The following is a 24250-nucleotide window of genomic DNA, read 5'->3' on the forward strand; positions in this document are numbered from 1 at the left end:
ATGATTAGTAATGATGACGGATAACGGTAACGTCATTTGTCTCAATTGGTCCAATTGACCATAGAAATGTTGTCCCAAGGTTAAGGCACTGATAAAAATCCACAGTTACATTAATGCTCTGGTATGCTTCCATCAGGACGACATGGCTTGAGCCCAAAAAACGGATTTTGAGCGAAGCGAAAAATCTATTTTTGGGTAAGATGATCATGTCGTCCTGATGGACCTACCCTTCTTTTCTAAAAGAAAAGACCTTCACAGTTTCCCTCCCGAAGTACTGTATCTGTAGCACCATGCTAAATGCTACAAGGAATGTTCGCTATCTTGGATATGGCGCTGTTGTGATACTCAATAGTAATATGAGAACTAGGGTAACCTTGATACGGCTCCCCTTCTATTCTGCCATTTCCCCATTGAAGCGTAAACGCTATTAGGGGTGCAGATTGCTATGTGGTGTGTCAAGAATACGTCCTCTGATAATATGCGATATCCTTGAGCTTATCACCAAGACTCAAAATCTGGGAGTAGTGGATCCTAGATTCGGGACCTTCCGGATTGGGCGTCTTCATAATGTAACTGATTATCCAGATCAACTGCTACTTTCTCCAGGGAGGAGTTTGAGGTTCTACCATAAGAGAACTGCAGGAGCCCTCCCCCCTCCCGAATGTCAGCACTCTGTATCATCACGGGGAAGGTCAAGAAGAGGATTTCCAAGAACATGATCTCTGCTTGGATTCGCAAGGCCATAGACTGACCGTTGAACCCTGATCCTTTTCTACAAACGAGACACCCAGAGCTCAGGACATTACGGATATAGATATGTCCCTAGCATTCAAGAAAACTACTCTACGACACAAGTCCTGCAAGCGGGCGTGTGGAAGCATCAGATGACCTTCACCACCCACTTCCAGCAAGGTGTGACTCACAGGAACATGGAGGCGTTCCCCATTGGCCCTGTGGTGGCTACACAACAAATGGTTTAAACACCTCAGGCTCCTTGATGAACAAGTAGCAGATGCTGGAGGGCAGAGTTTCTAGGGATTAAGTCTGGGATGAATGACAAGAATGATTGGCTCTTTCTTACATCTTTCCCTCCCTGGGAGAACAGCACATACTATACTCTGCAAGCTGGCTTCCTCTTTCTTCAAGTAAAACCATTTCCCTTGTGTAACCTGATATAGAGATATATACTTATTGCGTCCCCATACCCCCTGGCGAGGTGGGATTGAGTAACATGTTATGGTTGGTTCAAAGATTTCTATGATTTTGAGAATTCTTTCCTAGACTAGTCATACTGCTAGTATAACACAATCACACAGATTGCTCAGGCTGAAATGCAGGTTTATCTACTTCAATTTAAGGGCTCCTTTTCTGGCCCTATACAGCAGGGTCTCTACAGGATCTCCACAGTCATTTTATCATATTTGTTCCAAAGCATGTAAATGCCAGCTAGTTGGTTAGGACTTCCACCCACCTAGGGGTTGAGTCATCCCTAATAAGGAGTGAAAGGTTCTGTATTTAGTGTTGGAACAAATGACAAATTTAAAGTAATATGTATTTTTTCTGACAATACAAACCTTGAGCTCTTCATATAAATTTGGGCTGCCATCACCTATTCCCTGGTAAGTCCTGCCTGCAAGCAAGTGGCAATAGAACACAGCTGTGCGTGTGTGTGGGCAGGGTAGCTGGTAATACCCCCCCCCACGGTAACTAGCGGTGGGGTAGTTACACCCTACCAAAAGTCTTATGGCTAATCTTCCAGCTTCACTGAAAGTATTTCCCTAATAAAGAACTCAAGGTTTGTATCGTTAGGAATAATGCAAATTTCTTCAAATTTGTCATTTCCTAAATAAATCAGACCCGAGTTGGTAACAGAGATTTAATTACCGTAAGTCCCGTGTCATAAACGCACTCTTCTCCCCAAAAATGCCCCCCAAAAGTCACCCTGCTTCTTAACACTAAGATAAATTTGTAATGACATACAAGCTGTCACACTTGCCAGACCTAAAATATAAGCTTAAAATTATCATTCATATGTAGTAAATTAATAAATTTATTTTGATATTGCATTTTGTTTAATGAAGTTAACAATACATTTATAATACGAATTGTTATAAGATCGCTGAAATGTTTGCTTTGGTAAACAGCTGATGACTCGCCAATGCCACCTACATGCAAACATACCACCTAACAGCATCCGAGCAGATGAGGCAACCTCCCTCGCAATCAAAGTTATTCAGCAGACAGCAAATGTCCAAGAAGGGGATCAAATCAGAGAAGGCAATCATACAACGTTTGTTATGAGTTGCAAGTTATCGATTATGCAAAACAGCATGGCAATAGAGCAGCTGAGAGGCTCTTCGGACCGCCACCAACCAAAAAAAATTATGAGTATGGAGGAAGCAAGAAGGGGAATTAAAGAAAATGAGAAAGGAGAAACATGGCCTACGTTATAAGGAAACAAAATTCCCACAACTAGAAGAAATGATAAAACCATGGGTAGAAAAACAATGAAAATAAAATATATACCCTCTCAAAGAAGACGATAATGGTAGAAGCAAAGAGACTGGCAGCAAAAAGAAACATACGAGCAAATGAGTTTACTGGATCGTCGTCTTGGTGCTACCGTTTCATAAAACAAAATAGTCTAAGTGTGAGAGCGAGGACCAGGATTGCACATTAGTTGCCAATAGAATACGGGGATAGAGTGCAAGAATTCCACAGATACGTGATCAATGCTAGAAGATATAAAATATGAAATAGGACAGATTGGCAATATGGATGAAATACCTACCATTGAGTTTTGATGTTCCATCAAACAGAAGTGTGGAATGAAAAGGAGCAAAGACAGTGACAATAAAAACAACTGACCATGAGAAAGCTCTCTTTACAGTTGTTTTGCCCTGCTGTGCAGACAGCAGAAACTTCCACCACTACTTATTTTCTAACAAAAAACCATTCCTAAGAATAAAAACCCATGTGGTATTTTTGTTTTATGTCCACCCTACCTAAAGGATGGATGGACAAACTAAGTATTAAACTCTGGCTTGAGAAGGTATGGTCACGACATCCTGGAGGTTTGCTAAAGAAACCAGCGTTATTAGTGTGGGATCAGTTTAGAGGCCACAAAACTTAATTCACGAAGAAAAAACTCCAACAATTAAAAACAAAACGAGCAATCACCACAGAAGGTGGTTTCACTTCACAGCCTCAACCCTTAGATGTCTGCATCAACAAGCCCTTCAAATGTTATGTGCTTGAGGAGTGGAGCAAGTGGATGGCTGCTGGTAACCACGAACTAACGCCAAAAAGGACGACTCAAGAGACAATCTGTCACGCAGTCTGTGAATGGGTGAAGATATCATGGGCTGCTATAAAGGAAGAGATTGTAGTAAAATCATTCATGAAATGGAGAATAAGAAATGCAATGAATGGAACTAAGAAGGAATCTCTATGAAGGAAGTGACATCGATATGGATGACCCAGAATCAATTTCGGATAGTGACAATAGCAACGATGATTTTTCAGGATTTGAGGATGATTAAATATCCGTAATTTATTTTGTAAAAAATAAATATTGTGATAGTCACTTTATTACCCAAGTTCTGAAATAATACAAATACAGTAGATAGCTGTTGAACACGGCCTTAAGAAAAACTGCTGCAAATCGAGTGCAGTGTTACCATGTTACTGGGAAAGTTGCTAAACCCAGAGTTGGGTATTCATCACTCAAACAGCAGTAAAAATATTCCACATATTGAAATTCATAAGGAATTCTTTATTTGATCAATAATTAAATTTATATGAAACTTTCTACAGATTAATTAGAAAAATATTACTGGAATTTTATTTCTGTACTGAAATTTGATCAGTAACATTTGGTAACACTGCTTTCATATTGACAAACACGCTGGATGTAAACAAACGGTGAATATGCTGGGGTATGCATTGTAAACACACTGCGTGTTACGCATTATAGTGGAAACAATGACTAGTTCGGTGGTTTTATTATACGGATGTAAAAAAATAATTGGGTAACTGGTCTGCAGTTAATTAATATTACCCTAATATATTTCAAAATAAGGCCAAAATATGGAGTTTTTATGATAAAACAAAGTTTTATGAATACTTACCTGGCAGTTATATATATATAGCTGAGTCTCTGACTGCGGCAGAATTAAATCGAAAATCGCGGCAACTGCCTTGTGGTGGTTGTGTGGTTAGATGGTTAACAACCCTTACAGGGTGGTACTTGGAATCATTCCCATTTTCTGTTCCTCAGATTATCTTTGCCCGACCTGTCTCCTGAGGGGAGGTGGGTGGGCCTTAAAATATATATATATAACTGCCAGGTAAGTATTCATAAAACTTTGTTTTATCATAAAAACTCCATTTTTATGAATAGAACTTACCTGGCAGTTATATATATATAGCTGATTCACACATTTGGAGGAGGGAAACAGACAGAAAAAACATAGTTGGGGAAACAACAAAAGAGTTGTAGGAGAACAAACACCTTGATTCCTTACCTGCTAAGGTAGCTGACTTCAAAGGTAACTGCCTCTAGAGTCGCTTTCCCTTAGGAGTGTTCAGCCAGGAGTAGACCCGCTACGCTGCAAACAACTCAATCGAGTCTGTCAAAGGGGTAGGACCAACAACTTGACTAGACTTCAGAAAACTACCTTCCCATATAAAAAACCTGCAACCTTACTAAAGCTAACCATCTAACCTTGCAGAAATAGATATAAACTATCTATCTGGACTGAGGGAACCGTACCACAGGACGAGGACCTCAGACAACCATAAAAAAAAAACACAAACCCATATACAAGTACATAAACTAAGGTTGAGTGGGGGTAGTAACTCCTTTGCCTAATACAGAAGCCGCAGCTACGTATGGGCCCAAGGTATAACACTTATCATAGTCCACTCTTACCTCTCTGAGGTAATGAGAAGCGAAGACAGAGTTGCTCCTCCAGAACGTTGCGTCCATGATCTGCTTAACTGACATATTTTTCCGGTATGCCAGCGAAGCAGCAATGGCCCTTACTTCGTGAGCCCGTACCTTTAACAGGGTGAAGTTTTCTTCCTCACAAAAGAGGTGGGCTTCCCTAATAGTTTCCCTCAGGAAAAAGGACAAAGCGTTCTTTGACAGGGGTTTTTGAGGATCCTTCACTGAACACCATAAGGAGTTGGAAGCACCCCTCACGCTCTTAGTGTGAGCCAAATACGCCTTGAGAGCCCTAACCGGGCAGAGGAGGCTTTCCTGTTCCTGACCTACTAGATCCGTGAGGTTAGGGACTTCAAAAGTCCTAGGCCAGGGTTTCGAAGGGTTCTCATTCTTGGCGAGAAAGTCGAACCTCAAGGAACAAACCGCTCCATTTAGGGTGAAGCCTACACGCTTCTCGATTGCCTGGACCTCGCTGATCCTCCTGGCAGTCGCTAGAGACAAAAGGAAGAGGGTTTTCTTAGTCACATCTCGCAGAGAAGCTTGCGAGATAGGCTCAAACTTCCTGGAGCACAAAAACTTAAGCACCACATCCAGGTTCCAAGAAGGGGGCCTTAAGTACACCTGCTTCGTTGTCTCAAAAGACCTAATGAGGTCCTGCAAGTCCTTATTCTGAGATAACTCTAAGCCTCTATGCCTAAAGACGGTTGAGAGCATGCTCCTGTATCCTTTAATGGTAGATACAGCCAGCTTAGCATCCTGCCTGAGGTACAAAAGAAAGTCTGCAATCTGGCTCAGAGAGGTAGAGGACGAGGAAACCTTGCGCCTCCTGCACCAAGCTCTAAAGGTCTCCCACTTTGACTGGTAGACTCTTTGTGAAGAGATCCTTCTTGCCCTGGCAATAGCTTTCGCCGCTTGTGCCGAAAAGCCTCGAGATATAACGAGCTTCTCGACAGTCTGAAGGCAGTCAGATTGAGAGCGAGGGGGTTTTGGTGAAATCTCTCGAAGTGGGGTTGTCTGAGAAGATCTGGACTTGCCGGGAGTCTTCTTGGAAAGTCCATCAGTAACCCTACCACTTCGGTGAACCATTCCCTCGCAGGCCAGAATGGAGCCACTAGGGTCATTCGTCCCGAATCGAGGAGAGCGAACTTCCTGACAACCAGATTGATGATCTTGAACGGGGGAAAGGCATACATGTCCAGCCCCGTCCAATCCATCAAGAAGGCGTCCACTGCAACAGCTTCCTCGTCCGGTACTAGGGAGCAGTAGTTCGGGATCCTCTTGTTTAGACCGGAGGCGAAAAGGTCTATTACTGGTCTGCCCCACAACTTCCAGAGGCTCCGACAGACATGCGGATTGAGAGTCCACTCTGTAGGAAGGACCTGTCCCCTCCTGCTGAGCATGTCTGCCCTGATGTTTCTCTGCTCTTGAACAAACCTTGTCAACAGCTGGGTCTCGTTCTCGTTCGCCCAGAGGAGAAGCTCTCTCGCAGTTGAGAACAGAGAGAGGGAGTGAGTTCCCCCTTGCTTCCTTATGTACGCGAGAGCTGTGGTGTTGTCGGAATTGATCTCCACAGTCTTTCCCGAGACCGAGGTTTTGAAGGCCTTGAGCCCTAACAAAATGGCCATCAACTCCTTCCTGTTGATATGCCAACTGACCTGACTCCCTTCCCAAATACCTGAGACCTCTTTGTTCCCTAGTGTCGCTCCCCAGCCTGACTCGGACGCGTCTGAGAATAACACTAGGTCGGGGTTCTTCTTGAACAAGGAGATCCCTTTTCCCAACAGAGCTGGGTCCAGCCACCACATTAAAAGATCCTTGATCTCTGTCGGGATGGGAAAAGAAAAAGTGTCCTCCTGGATCTTTCTGTTCCAAACCTTTGCGAGGAAGTGTTGCAGAGGCCTTAGGTGCAGTCTCCCCAAAGGGACAAACTGCTCCAGGGAGGATAGAGTTCCCAGCAGACTCATCCACTCCTTCGCTGAGCATTCCTGCTTCCTCAAAAAGTCTTTGACTTTGTCCAGGCACCTGATCTGCCTCTCCTGGGAGGGAGAAGCCTGAAAAAGAACTGAATTCAGAACTATCCCCAAATAGAGAATAGTCTGATTCGGCTCGGTCTGAGACTTCCCCCAGTTGACGATGAGTCCCAGGTCCTGAGTGATCGTATAAGTTTCCATTAGGTCCTCCAGACATTTCTCTTTCGACTGTGACCGGATCAGCCAGTCGTCTAGATAGAAGGAGACCCTTATCCCCTCCTGGTGTAACCAGCCTGCCACATTCGCCATAAGTCTGGTGAAGACTTGGGGAGCTGTGCTGAGACCGAAGCAAAGTGCCCTGAACTGGAAGCACTTGCCCTGGAACACAAACCACAGATATCTTCTCGAAGACGGATGAATGGGGACGTGAAAATAAGCGTCCTGTAGGTCGAGAGAAACCATCCAGTCTCCTGGACGAACTGCAGCCAGCACTGACTGAGTCGTCTCCATGGAGAACTTTGTTTTCTCCACGAAGGCGTTCAGAGAGCTGACATCTAGAACTGGTCTCCATCCACCCAAGTTCTTGGGAACCAGAAACAGGCGATTGTAAAAGCCTGGTGAGGCGAGGTCTTGAACTGGCCCTATTGCTCCCTTGACCAACATCTGGTCGACTAGCTCCAGAAGAGCCTCTCGTTTCCCCGCGTCGGTGTACTGAGCCACTAAGGCCAGGGGAGAGTTTGAGAGAGGTGGTTTCTTTAAAAAGGGGATCTTGTAACCTTCCTTGACGACTGAGAGGGACCAGGTGTCTGCCCCTCTCCTTTCCCAAGACTGCCAAAAACGAGACAGTCTTGCCCCTACTGGTGTCTGGAGGACTTCCATCTCATTTTTTGGACCGAGGCCTAAACGCACCCCTGCTGGTCCTTGGCCCTGACTCTTGTCTTCTCCCCCTAAAATCCGCTCTCGAGGAGATCCTGCCCCGAAAGGGCTGTTGAAACTTCTTCTCCTCCTTCTTCAGAGGAGCAAGAGCAACAGGTAAGGTCTTTCTAGCCGACCAAGACAAAAGGTCCTGAGTAGCCTTCTGAGCCAGAGAAAGGGAGATATCTCTGACCAGAGCTTCAGGAAAAAGATGACGAGAAAAAGGGGCGTAAAGCAGCTCCGACTTCTGGGCAACAGTCACAGATCTAGAGGTGAAGGAGCACAAAAGGGCCCTCTTCTTTAAGACCCCTGCTGAGAAAAGGGAAGCCAATTCATTAGCTCCATCCCTTAGAGCTTTGTCCATGCAGGACATGATACTCGTCAGGTCCTTCTTGTCCTCCAGGAGTTCAGACTTCCTGGCCAGAGTCCCGAGAGACCAGTCCAGGAAGCTGAAAACCTCGAAAACCCTGAAAATTCCCTTGACGAGGTGATCAAGCTCCGACATGGACCACATCACCTTGGCAGAGTTTAAAGCATGCCTTCTTGCCGAGTCCACAAGAGCCGAGAAGTCACCTTGGGAGGAGGAAGGCACTCCTAACCCCAAAGGTTCCCCTGTCTCATACCACATACCGGCCTTGGAAGCGAGCCGGGATGGTGGAAAAGAAAAGGTGGTCTTGACAGCTTGTCTCCGTTCCTCCATTCAATCATCCACTTTAGCGAGAGCTTTCCTGGCCGAAATTGAAAGTTTCATTTTGATGAAGGCCGAAGGCTTAGTAGCTTTCTTCCTGGTAAATTGAGACTGAGGAGAACGAGGGGCCGAAGGTTGAAATTCCTCCCCATAAAGTTCCAAAAGAGAGCGAGAAAGAACCTTGTAATCGCTAGAAGAGTCGGCAGGTTTTTCTTCCTCTTCCGAAATATCTTCGAGGTCCTGCTCAAGGATAACATCCCGAAGAGTTGGGCTGCCAGCAGTCTGGCAGCGAGAGCTGTTTGAATCCTGGCGCCGAGCGCTGCTAACATCCAGTCGGCGAGAGGCGGTATCGTCACGATGACGAGCAGCGGTATTGTCACAATGACGAGAGGCAGTATCGTCACGATGACGAGAAACGGAAGCGTACTGAAGATGCAGGCTGCCGTCGCCTTGAAAATGCAGACTGCATTCATCCTGTTTCCTAAGAAACGAGGCAGTAACGTCCAGGCGTTTCGAAAGGGAAACGGAATCGTCGCGGCGCCGAGAACGAGAGGCAGTATCGTCCTGGCGGCGGGAGGGGGGGGAAGGAAATTCCTGGCAGCGTGCCGATGAAGAGGGTGCACGTTGTCATACGGCCGACGAAGTGCGCAGAGGTTTCTTGGGAGAGATACTAAAATCTCTCTTAGAAGAAGATCTCTTAACAGGCAAAGAGACGTCCTTACGTCTGACGGACTGAGAAGGGTGGCTGAAAGCTTTAACTAACGATGAAAGTTGTTCCTGCATAACAACCATGAAAGCTTTAGCAACCTCCGCTGGTTCTCGCGGTGCCGAAGACGGCAGTTGTCGTACGGCTTGACTGGGAGCGCTGGCAGAAGAAGCAGGGAGTCTAGCAGGATTAACTGGGCTAAGGACTCTCTGTTTCGCCCTTTTAACAGGAACATCGAAATCGTCTTCCGAAGGATCAGGGTCTCTGCTACTCGAACCGGGAGAGGGAGAACGAGACTGCACGTCCCGGTTCCACCCTCTCTTCATTGGTCTTGATTCGTAACGCCAATTACGTCTGGGAGAACGATCAGGCGAAGACACAAACGTATCCGACACGCCTTTCCTACGGCGGTCAAGAGCAGCCTGGGAGATCGCAACAGGACTGTCTGAGGCGACGACTGACCGAGGATAAGCACCTCTCACCCCCTTTCGGCTTTCGACGTACCTTCTCCCTTGGTCCTGAGAGCTTGGTAGAGGTCTAGACCTAGGGGTATGACAGATTCGATCAGTCGCCACCTCCACTGCACTTTCACAAGCACTAATTTCACCAACACCCTTACCTTTAAAGGCCTCCAACTGTGCTTTAATGGCCTCCAATTCAGCAGCTAATTTAGCATACCCAGGGTCATCCGTAGGCACAGGTCCTGTAGAAGGGGCAGGAGTCACTACATTTGGGGAAGGAATACCTTCCAAAGGGGTTACAAGCAAAGGGTCAATAGATAAATCTAAGCTAGGCTCACTAGCAGACTTTGACTTTGATTTAGCTCTTCTAACTCTATCAATCTCGAGTTTGCGCACATAGCGCTGCATAGCTAACCAATCATTATCACTTAAAACCTCGCATTCCTTGCACTTATTATCTAAAGCACATTCAAACCCCCTGCAACCCATACAGATAGTGTGAGGGTCAACCGAAAGTTTCGGCAACCTCACCTTGCAAATATCATTCGCACAAACACGATAATGAATTTTCTCACTCATGATAATAAAGGAAAAAAGACAAAAAACAAAAACAACACGATTGCCAAATCCCAACACAGTGTACTTCACCAAAAACGAAGTCCAAAAAGGCGATGAAGGGAAAGCGATCCGAAAAACTCTGAAAGGCGGACCAACGATGTTGTCGATCCGGCCGGCAGAGATAATCTGAGGAACAGAAAATGGGAATGATTCCAAGTACCACCCTGTAAGGGTTGTTAACCATCTAACCACACAACCACCACAAGGCGGTTGCCGCAATTTTCGATTTAATTCTGCCGCAGTCAGAGACTCAGCTATATATAAATAACTGCCAGGTAAGTTCTATTCATAAAAATGAGTATTTGTAATGACATACGAAAAATTGCACAGCAGAGTACCCGACTGGAATTGCTGCTACTGTCGGTAATTCTTAGCACTTGTAGCATCTTATGATACAGGAAATATGGTAAATGAACCATGGGAAATCTTTAATGTTTAAATTATGACAAATCCTAAGAAAGTTAACTTAAGACACTTTTTCTTAAGGAATTTTCCGTAAAGAACCAGCGTATATGTTGTTTATCTCATCAGTCTCGGATCTTTACTAACGTGACGTCACGAGAGCCACGAGAGATATTATTATTATTACTTGCTAAGCTACAACCCTAGTTGGAAAAGTAGGATGCTATAAACCCAAGGGCTCAAACAGGGAAAATAGCCCAGAGAGGAAAGGAAATAAGGAAAAACTACAAAAAGTTTAAGAACCAGCCACCCGTTGAGATACTACCACTAGAGAGTTATGGCCTCTTTTGACTGGCCAGACATTATTACATTGAATCCTTCTCTCTGGTTACGGTTCATTTTTCCTTTGCCTACACATACACTGAATAGTCTGGCATATTCTTTACATATTCTCCTCTGTCTTCATACATCTGACAACACTGAGATTACTAAACAATTCTTCATTATACATGGAGTTAACTACTGCACTGTAATTGTTCAGTGGCCACTTCCCCTTTCTAACGGTAGAAGAGACTCTTTAGCTATGGCAAGCAGCTCTTCTAGGAGGAGGACACACCAAAATTAAACCATTGTTCTCTAGTCTTGGGTAGTGCCATAGCCTCTGTACCATGGTATTCCACTGTCTTGGGTTAAAGTTCTCTTGCTTGAGGGTACACTCGGGCACACTATTCTATCATATTTCTCTTCCTCTTGTTTTGTTAAAGTTTATATAGTTTATATAGGAGATATTTATTTTAATGTTGTTACTCTTCTTAAAATATTTTATTTTTCCTTTTTTCCTTTCCTCACTAAGCTATTTTCCTTGTTGAAGCCCCTGGGCTTATAACATCCTGCTTTTCCAACTAGGGTTGTAGCTTAGCAAATAATAATAATAATAATAATAATAATAATAATAATAATTAAGATAAATATTTCATATATAAACTATATAAAAACTTGAAAATAACAAGAGAAATAGAAACAAGATAGAATAGTGTGCCCAAGTGTACCCTCAAGCTAGAGAACTCTAACCCAAGACAGTGGAAGACCATGGTGCAGAGGCTATAGCACTACCCAAGACTAGAGAACAATGGTTTAATTTTGGTGTGTCCTCCTCCTAGAAGAGCTGCTTGCCATAGCTAGAGAGTCTCTTCTACCCTTACCTATGAGGAAAGTAGCCACTGAACAATTGCATTAGATAACCGCTTGAGAAAAGAATTGTTTGAAAATTTCATGGGTAAATGTCAATTAAACTAAGTGTTTAGAGAAGCCATATGAACATCGGGTGAGTAAAGAAAAACATTTTATTATTAAAATTTCATCTTTAGTTACTGGTAAATTTTTCCTTTTTGAGAAGAGCTGCTTGTATGTAAATGCTGTCGGTAATGCTCCATTTTCTTGCATGAACTACCTAGTTAGTAAACTTACCAACTGTAAGAAGATATTTCTTGTAGAACTCTTATAGACATAGAAATTTTGCATTCAGTTTTGATCTAAATGCATAGCTGCGCTGCATCTCAATAAGCAACCTTTGTAAATTTTCATAAGATATTTTGAGCTGTAAATGCATTACAAGCCATTGTGTTATCAGCACCACGTTGTATACTGAACATAGAAAGTGGTAACTCTGGAATACATGAACTTATGAATTAAAAAACTAACAAATAATTCCTAATGAAAAATAGATAACTTTCTAATTGTAAATTTTTCATTTTTAATACTTTATATAATTATGGACTTTGCAAGAAAGTTGTAAAAATCCATGAGAGAGAGAGAGAGAGAGAGAGAGAGAGAGAGAGAGAGAGAGAGAGAGAGAGAGAGAGAGAGAGAGAGAGAGAGAGAGAGAGAGAGAGAGAGAGAGAGTGAGTGAGTGTGTGCGTCATCAAATGTGCAGCTCAGTATCTATATTTTGTTTTTCAAAAAAATTAAGTGATACATTAAATAAATTGGCTATATACAGAAATCTATATTTATATATATATTTCCATTAACAATAAACAAGTTGCAAGTCACCCTATAAACAAAACTAAGTCTACAATAATTTATAAGAAATTTACCTAATAAAAATTTTGCTCAAGCTTAACAAAATAAGTAATATTTTCATGAGCAGTATTTTAATATTAATGATGGAATCAGAAACTTAGTGCATACTAATACACTATAAAGCTATAAACTCTGATTTTAAGAAATGCAGTAATGTCAGTTAATTACTTTTCAATTGTCATAAAAATTACAGGTCTGTAACAATAAATATAATGAGAAAACTTCTGGATATTTTAATGTGCTATTAAAACTAATATAAGTGCATGTGAACCTGAAAAGTTGGCAAAGTCACTTAAATACACTAATGCTCTAAGGCTTTCTAAAGATAACATAAATATAAAAATATTTCTAAAGGTTCATTTATTGCATAAGCAGATTGAAAAACTGCTTCTAAAACTATGGTAAGGACTTAAAATTTTAAAAGCTTAACAGATAACTTCTTGCAAACAAATCAAGTTGTTAATTTCTAAAACAACAACAGCAGTGTATAAAATAATGTTATTTAATTTTCAAATATAATATTTGACAATTAAAACAAAATTGCAATGAAAAGTCTACAGTACTTGGAAGATATAAATATTTTCACAAAGACAGTTGGCTTTTAACCTTAATTCTATTAAAGTTAATGGGCTACTTATTGCCTCTAGGTACAATAACTAACATACTGCCATACATAAAAAGTTGAAAGTACATAACCTAGGATCATTGACTAGTTACAGTGTGCCCTTTGCTGAATATGTTTTAAATGTACAAGAATGGGAATTTTTGTTTGAAGAAAGTTTATAGTTTAGTAATAAATTTGTGCATGAAATATTAATACTGTACTCCTCACAATTATTCTATAACAGTGTAAGCTATCCATATGTATCTTGATTGAGTTATGACAAAGAACATTGGTATAAAATTAGTGAACTGTATTATTTAATTTTTTCTGTTATCAAGTTTACCTAGGTCTCTGGAAGTTACAATTCTGGTGTTGTGATTCTATCATGTCAAAACAAAACATAATTTTGTCTTACCTCTTTCACACTGTTTTAGGTATACTGTATTACAAAGTTTAATCACAATAGAGGAAAATTTATGTTTTTTTTCTTATTACTGAAGTTATAGTAGGTTGCTTTTGTTGTACATATAATAGCATGTACTATTAACTGGCCCAGTCACAGGTTTTCAAAATCCTCTTTAAAAATGGTCTGGCCTAACTTGCAGAAAATTTTCCAAGAAACTTCCAATCTTTTAAACCAAAGAATATTATGGAAGGTTGCATAAAAATTGAGAATAATATTTTGAGAAAATACTTTTTACAGGCTTATCTCTAATTTCAAATGAGATTGATTTATCCCACTCAACTTTTTTTGTATTTCAGTTTGATAATTTTTCATATTCTGAGGACACTATTATTTATCAAAATTACTTCTATTATACACACACACACACACACACATATATATATATATATATATATATATATATATATATATATATATATATATATATATATATATATATATATATATATATATATATATATATATATATATATATATATATATATATATATATATATATCATGAAAAGACAATGTTATAGTGTGTGATGGATAAGATATTGATTGTACATACTGTAGTATCATGTATCTCCTGTCTTTGCATGTGGTTATCTTCACCCCAATTTTTACATTATCAAACGTTCTTCAACTGTAATTTTCTATTAAAAGTGGGCAAACTTTAGTAGGTGCAAGTAGTAGCAATAAATCTTTTTTAAAGTTAATTCCAGATTTATATGCCCATGTGTTTGGTAGTCTCCCTTTTGTGATTAATGTTCGTACAACAGTGACAGTATAATTAATGTGTGGATTTATGACTTTTCTGGTTTCTTTATGCTTCCTCTTTTTATATTCTTATAAATTGTATAAACACATAATACTGATATCTACATTTACATCTATCTATCTATCTATCTTTATATATATATATATATATATATATATATATATATATATATATATATATATATATATATATATATATATACATATATATATATATATATATATATATATATATATATATATAGATATATTATATACTGCATATATATATATACATATATCTATCTATCTATCTATCTATATATATATATATATATATATATATATATATATATATATATATATATGCACATACATTTCAATTAATGTATGTATATACAATCGCTATACACTACATATTTACACATGCAAATTTTATGTACCTATCTAACTATTTATCTCTTTCTATCTATCTATATTTTTATGTGTGTGTTAGTATATGTGTGTCTTAATGATTAAGGCTATTTTTCATTCAGGTTTAAAGATATGAAATTTTCCACTTGAAAATATTAAAGATAGTCACAGGTTTCTGAATAATTTTTCATGGTTATGTATCTGGAAGTTTTCTTTCACCAAAAAACTCATCTGTTTGTACTGAACAAACTGTTGCCTTATATAACTGCTATCTAAGGCAATGGCTTGTACAGATAATTGGGCTTACAACATCTTCACACAATATAAATATCAATAAAATAGAAAATAAAGAACACAAACTTGTAATATTCAAGGAAAGAAACCTGTAATAATAAAAAATTGAGAGACGTGTGGTCAAAGTTGATCCATAAAGTGAATGATTATTAGACTGCTTCTCTTTTAGGTTGATTCTTTAAACAAATGAATCTTAAGAATATTCTCACAAAAAATTCAAATTATCCTGTGGTTAACATTAGCAACAATTACTGAAACCACTGTGGGAAGGAGTCACCTCATACAGAGATAGTTTTTCACTTTCCAGTTCAGTATTAAGCAACAGCTTTCATTTTAAAATGACTAATATGATGGCAGTGGTAGCTACGGTTATTGGATATATTACAATGAGTTTCCTTGACTAAATAATCATTCCTATTCACAACAGACATGTTCTAAAATTCCCCAAAAATGTAGCCAACAACAGTTAAAAACTTAACAGTAAGTCAGAAGTCAACTATGAAATTTTCCAAGTCCATAAATAACAAAACCTTTCTTCTGTTTTAAGAAGCTGATAAGAAAGGATATGTAAATTACATAATATAAAGTATGACAGTTGGTAACAATTTCCTTATAACAATATAGTCGACATTAAATGTTGACCTACCTCCTATGAACAAATAAAATACCATTACAGTCATAACAGACAAAAGGCTTTATGATTCAATTCAAGTTCAACAGTCATCTGAGAGAAACCAAATAGCAGAACTAATAGATATTTCATTTCACTCAAGTAAGTTGAGCTTATGCAATTCATTGAAATATTTAATAAAATATTTTCTTATACCTTAAAAAGATATGCATTCAAATAAAAATAAATAACGTGTATATTTTTAAATATAGTATAAGAAAAATATCAATTTATAATTAAACATTATAAAATGTGCATTCTAAAATACATTTACTCTGTACAATAAATTCTAGTTTTGATATTGATTCCATAATAAAAAATGAGCATCCTGTACTAAGTACAGTAATTTGCTAAACCTTAAATGATATTGAAAATTATCAATACTATGCAAATCAAATTTTAGAAAAGTCCATTTCTCATCTAGGCTTTACTGTTCAAGCATAACTATATTTTCACTAGAGTGAAATGTAACTGTTTAATGTTTAACACATAGCCTTTAAATATACTGTAATGCATATTTTTTTTTATAAATAAAAAATTGCATAGGCTTCAGGTCTCAGAATTTTACTGAATTCAGTAATATTATTATGCATTTTCTTTAAGAAATAAATATAAAGTTTCCATATGATGGATTTCTTAAGAACCCTTTTACAACAAAAGGAAGAGTCTAATATCACAATCAAAATCAAAACTCTACCCATATCACTTTGAGTATCATTCTGCTCAAAAGTATTTATAGCAACTTACGCACTATGCTTTAAGCATCAATACCCAAGTCCTCTAATACTGCTTCTAAGGCAGCTAATTTTGTTCGAGCTTCATGAATTTCTGATATAGTTTCCACCGCAGAGGATATGTAATATCGTAATTCATCTACGACTGTCACAGTATCAGTTTCCTGACGGCCAACAACTTCTTCAGCATCTGCTAAAATTAGATCTCTAAATTCTTCCTCTTCCAAAACCTGCAACAATAGATCAAATGCATGACATTATTAAAGAAACTAGCAAAACATCTATGAATATAATATCAATACCACTGTAAATTTTTCCAAGCAGAAAGAGCCTTCATCTTTGAAATAATGTATATCTTATCTTCACCCAACCTTGTTTGTATTATTCTAGAATGTTTAACATTTTAGATTTCATTGAGTTAGGCCTGCAAGAATGCAATAACCTGCATTACCTAAATGCCTCTTAATTGTTCCGACACCAGAATACAGACATTATGCTCTTTATTAGGGAATATACTTTTGGCAAAGCTGAAACTAGCCATAAGACTTGTAGCGGGGTGTAACTAACCCCACTGCTTGTTAGCAGAGATTAGGGGGTTGCCAGCTACCCGCTTCCTTAAGTGCAGTGACCTGGTCCTCGACCGCAGGGAAATCATTCTACGTGTGGACTCCTTTGTCGTTTGAAGTAGATGTTGCTCACTCCCTACGAGTTCATTGGAGGGAAGGCCGATTGCAGCCGACCCAAAGCTCGATTATGGTCTTGCTCCTCTTCGCTGACGCCACTGCACTCATTCGTTCTGTGATGGCAGCTGGCGGAGGGAGTGCATAGTCTGAAGCATGTTCCTGCACCTCTCAGGGGATACCTTTACTGTCCGAGGGTTAGGTTTTTCTCTCGAGTGGTTTTCTTCAGCGCTTAACGAGTTCGCACTCCATCGTTCGGTTATTGCATCTAGCGTAGGAGTGCAAAGTCACAGGCACGTTCCTGCACCTCTCATGGCAGTCGGCAGAGGGAGTGTGAAGTCCAAAGCATGTTCCTGTGGGAGTTGCTGCTTCAGCCCTTCACTGGCTTCATCGCCTAAGCCTGCGGCAGGCCCTGATTATCGCTAACGATGACCTTTCACGTGCGTGGGTTTGGCCTCCCCTTAGTATGCTTCTCAATGCAGGATTTAGAGGGGGTTATGGACTTGTCCGTGCCTTCTTCTACTCCCTCGGAATGTGGGACGTCGGAGCATGAAGATGATGTTACTTCTCCTAGCAGCAGACTTGACGCCCAGCTGACTCGTCCCACCCAGCAGACTCATCCCACCCAGCAGTTTCATCTCACCCAACTGATTCGTCTCGCCCAGCAAGATTCATCACTCCCAGTTGACTTGTCTTGCCCAGCAATCTCATCTCGCTGAGTTGACTCGTCTTACCGAGCTGACTCATCTCATCTTGTAGACTTAGCTCTCCCTGTCTCCTTGCCTCGGCCATTCCTGCTGAAGCTACGCGATTGCCCACAATCGCATACAATCACCTGTCAGCTCACGATTGCCATGATCACCGTCAGCTTGCGATGGCCCTAGATCCCCCATCAGCTTGCAGTTGCCCTTGATCGCCTCTCAGCTCGCGATCACCCACAGTCGGCTTTTAACTCGCGATCGCCCTCGATCACTCATCAGCCCTCACCTGCCCGTCAGCTTGCGATCGCCCGTCAGCCCACTATCGCCCTCAGCAAGCAATCGGCCATCAGCACACGATCTCTTGTCAGCCTGTGATCACCTGTCATATCACGATCATATGTCGGCTCACTATCACTTGTCAGATCGCTTCCTGGTTCCTGATGTTGCAGCAAACTTTTCCAGTACACTATAATAATACTGTAGTTTGTATGAGAAAATTTTATATTTCTTATTGTTTTTATCTTTTTTGTTTAATATAGATATTGGTGCCTTAAGCACCCTCTTTAAAATTTCCCATGTGATCTAATGTTATTCTTCAATTTTCAGCATCCACTAGCAGCTTGCCCCCTACTTCCTTTAGGGAACCGAGATATTAATGAGTACATTGCACAAAGCAGAAGAAACAAGCCAGTGGATATTAGAGTCTAATGGTCCCCATGTCTATCCAGGAAAAATAATAAAATCCATGGAAAAGGAGCAATCTAGAGACTCCTAAGTTTTCCAGTGAGAAAAAAAAGAGACAGGTATTCCTTAAGAGTTTTATTCTTATCACTGACAGACATTTTCCCATCAGTGTAATTTCCTCTTTTCATACATTGACACAGTTTTTCCATGAATAGCGTTTCACATACTCATCCCCAGAAACAAGTGAATCTAAAGTGGTATAGAAAAAGATTCAGCGGCAGTCAAATTTCAATCTCCAGACCCTGCTGACTATTTATACAGATAATGAACCACAATGTTGCTGGGTTCTTTAAGCTGAAATTCACATATAATCAAACCTCTTGATACAAAAAAAACTGCTCACGAAATTTTCACTCTGCGAAACAAGATGCGAAGAATTTTATGTTTTGAGCAACGAAAGGAGGTACGGCGCGGGAGCACGACTGTGTCCGAGAGTGATTTTAAAATTCGCGCGCCTCCATCCCGTAAACTCGCTACCATCCTCCCCCGCTCCCAATAGTTATCTCCCTACTCAGATGCTAGTTACCACCATAAGATCCTGCACTCCTATTGGTCAGCATCTAATGAACTGTATCCCATCGTGCATGTACGCATTGGCGTTCCTATGTCTTTTCGCTATGTCTTTTCCATTGTTTTTAAAGAACTCCGTACAGAGTACAGTACAGGTGGAAGAGAGATGGCATACTCAAGATAAAATAATAGGGAAGTTCTAGGGTTCTAGCTGGGTCCCCATGCCCAGTAAAAAATCAAGGGGTGGTGCCCATTTCATTTTTGGTGCCTGGACCCGGGAATCACCTAGCCTTTAGATATGGCATTGTCATTGGCAAAATTTCGAAAGGCTAAGAAGAGCCTTAGTCGGGATCTGGAGTGACCTGGCGACTCTGGTAAGGTCCTTGACACTCCAGGTGGCGGCGCTAAAGAACACTGAGTCGTCACCAGCATGCCATGTTGCCACTGGGGTTACAACCACGGTGACCACCAATGCTCCCTTCTATGTCTCCGGCTTGGTTAAACGTCAATGGTCTGGCAATTCCTGTAATTGGAGAAGGACCAGTGATTGAAGGTGTCCAGCCCCTCCAGGGTTCCCAACTGTATTCCCACCTGTACCAGGCTTCTGGGAGTCTCCTGCTTGTAGTGGGCCTCTTGTCCAGTAAACCGGAACAAGATCCAGCTACGGGTGAGGCAATCTTGCCAAGACAGGGACCATTCAAAACCACAGACGCTAGGCCAAGGAAAACACCAGACCGGCCATAACTGTAATGTCAACTTTGTCAGAGGAGTCGACCAGTGAAGATTCTGGCAGTGAAACTTCTGGTGACACTTCCAGCTCCTGTTCCAGTGTCAGCTTAGTTGACAAGTGTCTCAATTGGGAACGTCCAGTCTCTCCGGTCAGACCACCATCTCTCTGACCTGTTCAGGGCCCTTGACTAAAACTGATGAAGATTTATGCTGTGTGGTTTGCCTCTTGTACATGTCAGCATACCCTCAGGGTAGCCTGGACCATTAAGAGCAGAGACGAAAGCTCTTTAAAACGGTTCCAAGCAAAGCTACGAGTTGGCTGGACCAATCTCTGGCCACCATCAATGTCTCTCCTGGCTGTCAGACCACTTGGCAACATGTCCTGCACCTGTTGGGTGTTCTTGATGAGGCATCCCATCAACAGAGCCAGAAAGCAGAGGACTTGGCCATTAGTCGTGTGGGACAGTCATGGCACGGCTCGTATGCCAACAGGGTTGCCATGGCTGCTCCCCCCTCGTTCATCTGCACCCGACTGAGTCTACCCATACTCTCCTCCTCAACCTGTTCCCAAGCCTGCACCTGTGGAAGTGCACCTGCCACTATCGCACACCCTAGATAGGTCTCCTCAGTTCCAGAGGAGGTACCGTTCTTGGTGCGAGAAACCAGGGCACATTGTGAATGAGTACTGCAGACGCCTCAACTTATGCTTACTTTGTCCAAAGGTTTTCCAAGAAACTCCTTCAGGGAGGAAGCAGGAACTGAGGCTGTATTGAAACCCTTTGTAGGGTTAAGCTGACGCAGTTGGCTCCTTTGCTGCTCATGGTTGTCCCAGTGACCTCGTCTTAGTTTCCATCGGGAGTGCTGGATTCTCTCATTGACTCAGAAGCCGAGGTCAACCTCCTGTCATCGAGTGTAGTGCTGGATTGCCAGCTGCAGATGGTGCCAAACACCATTGGACTGAAGGATTTAGATCAAACAGGCTTAAGACATTATGTACTGTACTGTTGACCCCTTTACTGCATGAAATGACATTCACCACAAGTGTGCCCTAAGGGACTATGGCTGAGCACATAGTGCTTAGTTACAAGTTCTTGAGAGCAAATGGGGTGATAGTTAACGGAGCCTGAAAAAGGGCTGCGCGTTGATGGTACTCCCCAAGAGCCTCTTTGGCTGTATTATGTCTCAATATGTGGAGCCTGTTGTCAGTAAGTGCTTTACGCACTTTAAGTCCACGCAGCCGATTCAATCATGATTGCCAGTATTGAGTCCGTACTTGTTCTTTTCACTGTAGGTTTTAATAAGGAGCTTGACACCTCTTCTAGATGTTCTGCTTGTCCCTCCAACTGTTGGCCGGAGATGTATTATGATGGCAACATCATAACCCCCGGTCTGTCTAGAAAAGCTACAACGATCCCTGGCATCCTAGAAAAAGATGGAATTGCCTGCGTTAACCCTTTTACCCCCAAAGGACGTACTGGTACGTTTCACCAAAGCCATCCCTTTACCCCCATGGACGTACTGGTACGTCCTTGCAAAAAAATGGTATAAAATTTTTTTTTTCATATTTTTGATTATTTTTTTTTAGAAAATTCAGGCATTTTCCAAGAGAATGAGACCAACCTGACCTCTCTATGACAAAAATTAAGGCTGTTAGAGCAATTTAAAAAAAATATACTGCAAAATGTGCTGGGAAAAAAATAACCCCTTGGGGGTTATGGGTTGGAAATTTCCAAATAGCCTTTGGGTAAAAGGGTTAATCAAGGGTTTACCTGAAGGAACTACCAAGATTAAGAAGGATGATCTCTTGGGGAACGTGTTTACCATAGCAATGGTAGATGCTCCTCTACCCTGCCTGATAACACAGAGAGTGCAATCTGACACCTGAACCAGGAGTGTTGGAAGAGATAGATAATCTGTCTATCTCAGACAAACTGGATTCTTCCCAGAAGGACCAGTTCTATTAGATGCTTTGACATCATCTTCCGGTCATCAGCACTGGTGACAATGAAGTGGGAGAGTGCTCTAGTACACCAATACGTATCTACCCGTATGACGACACCCATTTATCACAGGGCCTGATAGTTTGCAATACATGTCAGTGAAGCCATCGAGGAACAGTGCAAGGAATTACATGAACTGGGTATTATTGAACCCAGCATCTCTCCTTGGTCTTCACCCATTGTTACAGTCCGCAAAAAGGACGACAGTATACGGTTGTGTGTGGACTACTATAGACTGAATAAGGTGACAATCTCTGTTAAGTTCCCTATGCCAAACATAGCAGATTCTGTATTTGAGCTACAATGAGTCAAATATTTAACAACCCTTGACCTGGTTCGTGAATACTACCAGTTAATGCTGGCAGAGGACAGTAAAGAATACACAGCTTTCTCTACCACCTTTGGACACATCGTTTGGACTGAAGAATGCAAGTGCAGTGTTCCAGAGAGGAATGCAGAGTATTCAACAAGAGTTCCCAAAAGCCAAGGTGATTATCTCCATTGGTGACATCTTGATCCTTGGGGCTTCTTTCGAGGAACACCTGAAGCTGATAGAATGAGTTTTGGCTACTCTCCAGAACACGGGCACAAGATAAAACTTGGCAAGTGTTCTTAGGTTCAAGCCTAGGTTAAGTATCTTGGTCATCTAGTTGGATGTTCTGTTATGCGTAAGCTACCAGGATACATCCAGAAAGTGGAGGACTTCCCTAAACCAATTACTGCGTGAGCTATGTGGATTCTTGGGACAGTTGACTTTATCCCCATGCGCTCACAGATAGCCAAACCATTATTTGCGAAGACTGGAGGACAAAAATTGCAAGGAACCAGAAAACTGAAATGGACTGTGCCTTTGAATGCTTGAAGAAACTGATCAAGGAGGACATTGTGTTGTCATGCCCTGACTTCTCCGTTGATGCTAAACCCATGGAATTGTTTGTTGATGCTTTGGGTGAGGGTGCTTGTCTGTGTCAGGAGTCCTTGGAAAATCCAGGGGAGCTTTGGGTGATAGTGTATGACTCCATGACCTTCCTTGACTGCGAGACCCGTTACTCTACCATTAAGCGTGAGTTGGCTGCTCTGTGATGGGGAGTGAAAATCTTCAAGGCCTTCTTCTATTATCAGTTCTTTGTAATTCATTCTGATCACCGTCCCCCTGATGTATCTTCATATGACGTTGGTGGACAGTCTTTTAGCACGGACACTGGAGGACCTGTCCGAATTTAACTTTGTTAACTGCTGTCCAGGTGATCAGAATGCAGCAGCAGACTGGTTATCCTGCTGGCCTGCATTAACTGACTGTCTGCATGTTGTGTTATAGGTGGCAACTTTCTTCATTTCTAAAGACAAAAGAAGCAGATGGAAAGACCTCCTATTGTCAAACAATCATCAAGATTAACCATAGATAATCCCTTTCCTTTCTTGGAAGATTATCACTATTTGTTCCAGATTTTTCAAATTACTGATTAGATAAAAATACCATGAAAAACTCATTTTCCTTTTCCTTAATCTTCCTAGTTTTTTAAACTAAACAATTCTACGAGCCCATCCACTCCTGCTTCTTAGCAGGTCCAAATATTAAAAGGCCTTTGACTCCATGAACACCCCTTGACAAGTACTGTACTTTAAGTCCAAATTTTCCTCTTATTCACAAACAACTGACTATGGCAAGTGTTCATTGGTCCTGGTCAGCCCCTGATATAGCAAAGTATAAATGGTTTTACAAGATCTGAAAGATTTTCTCTAGGCTAGGCCATTCAGTATTAACACTCTTCCACCAGGTCAGCTGAATGTCATAGAATAATGATCGCAGGTCAGCTGAATGTCATAGAATAATGATCGCAGGTCAGCTGAATGTCATAGAATAATGATCGCAGGTCAGCTGAATGTCATAGAATAATGATCGCAGGTCAGCTGAATGTCAAAGAATAATGATCTGCCTATTAATGGGACATGTTATGATGGCCATTAACTGCAACACCATTCTCAAGTATGATGTCCCTTACTTTATCTTATTTATAAAAAAAAAGATTGTAAGTTAAGGCTACCTTTCCCTCTATTTATGGTAGAGTACATGAGCTAATTGTTCCTTTGATCGAAGTCTCCAAGCCTTCTTTGATTCTATAATCTTCATTGCAACCTGGTGTGGAAATATAGCAAATAGAGTCTCTGGTAAA

The 24250-nt window shown here is 41.1% G+C and overlaps 1 protein-coding gene across 1 annotated transcript in view; it reads right to left on the minus strand.

Annotated features, from left to right (window-relative positions):
- Window positions 1-14984: 14984 nt before the first annotated feature.
- LOC137648679 (ankyrin repeat and BTB/POZ domain-containing protein 1-like) overlaps window positions 14985-24250 on the minus strand; it is a 253964-nt gene continuing 244698 nt past the window's right edge. Inside the window, exon 9 of the mRNA XM_068381691.1 lies at window positions 14985-16942. Within this exon, the coding sequence (XP_068237792.1) occupies window positions 16736-16942 (207 nt within the window). The 3' untranslated portion in view covers window positions 14985-16735. The remainder of the gene's footprint in view (window positions 16943-24250) is intronic.

This window comes from Palaemon carinicauda, chromosome 10 (genome assembly GCF_036898095.1).
Source record: "Palaemon carinicauda isolate YSFRI2023 chromosome 10, ASM3689809v2, whole genome shotgun sequence".
NCBI lineage: Eukaryota > Metazoa > Arthropoda > Malacostraca > Decapoda > Palaemonidae > Palaemon > Palaemon carinicauda.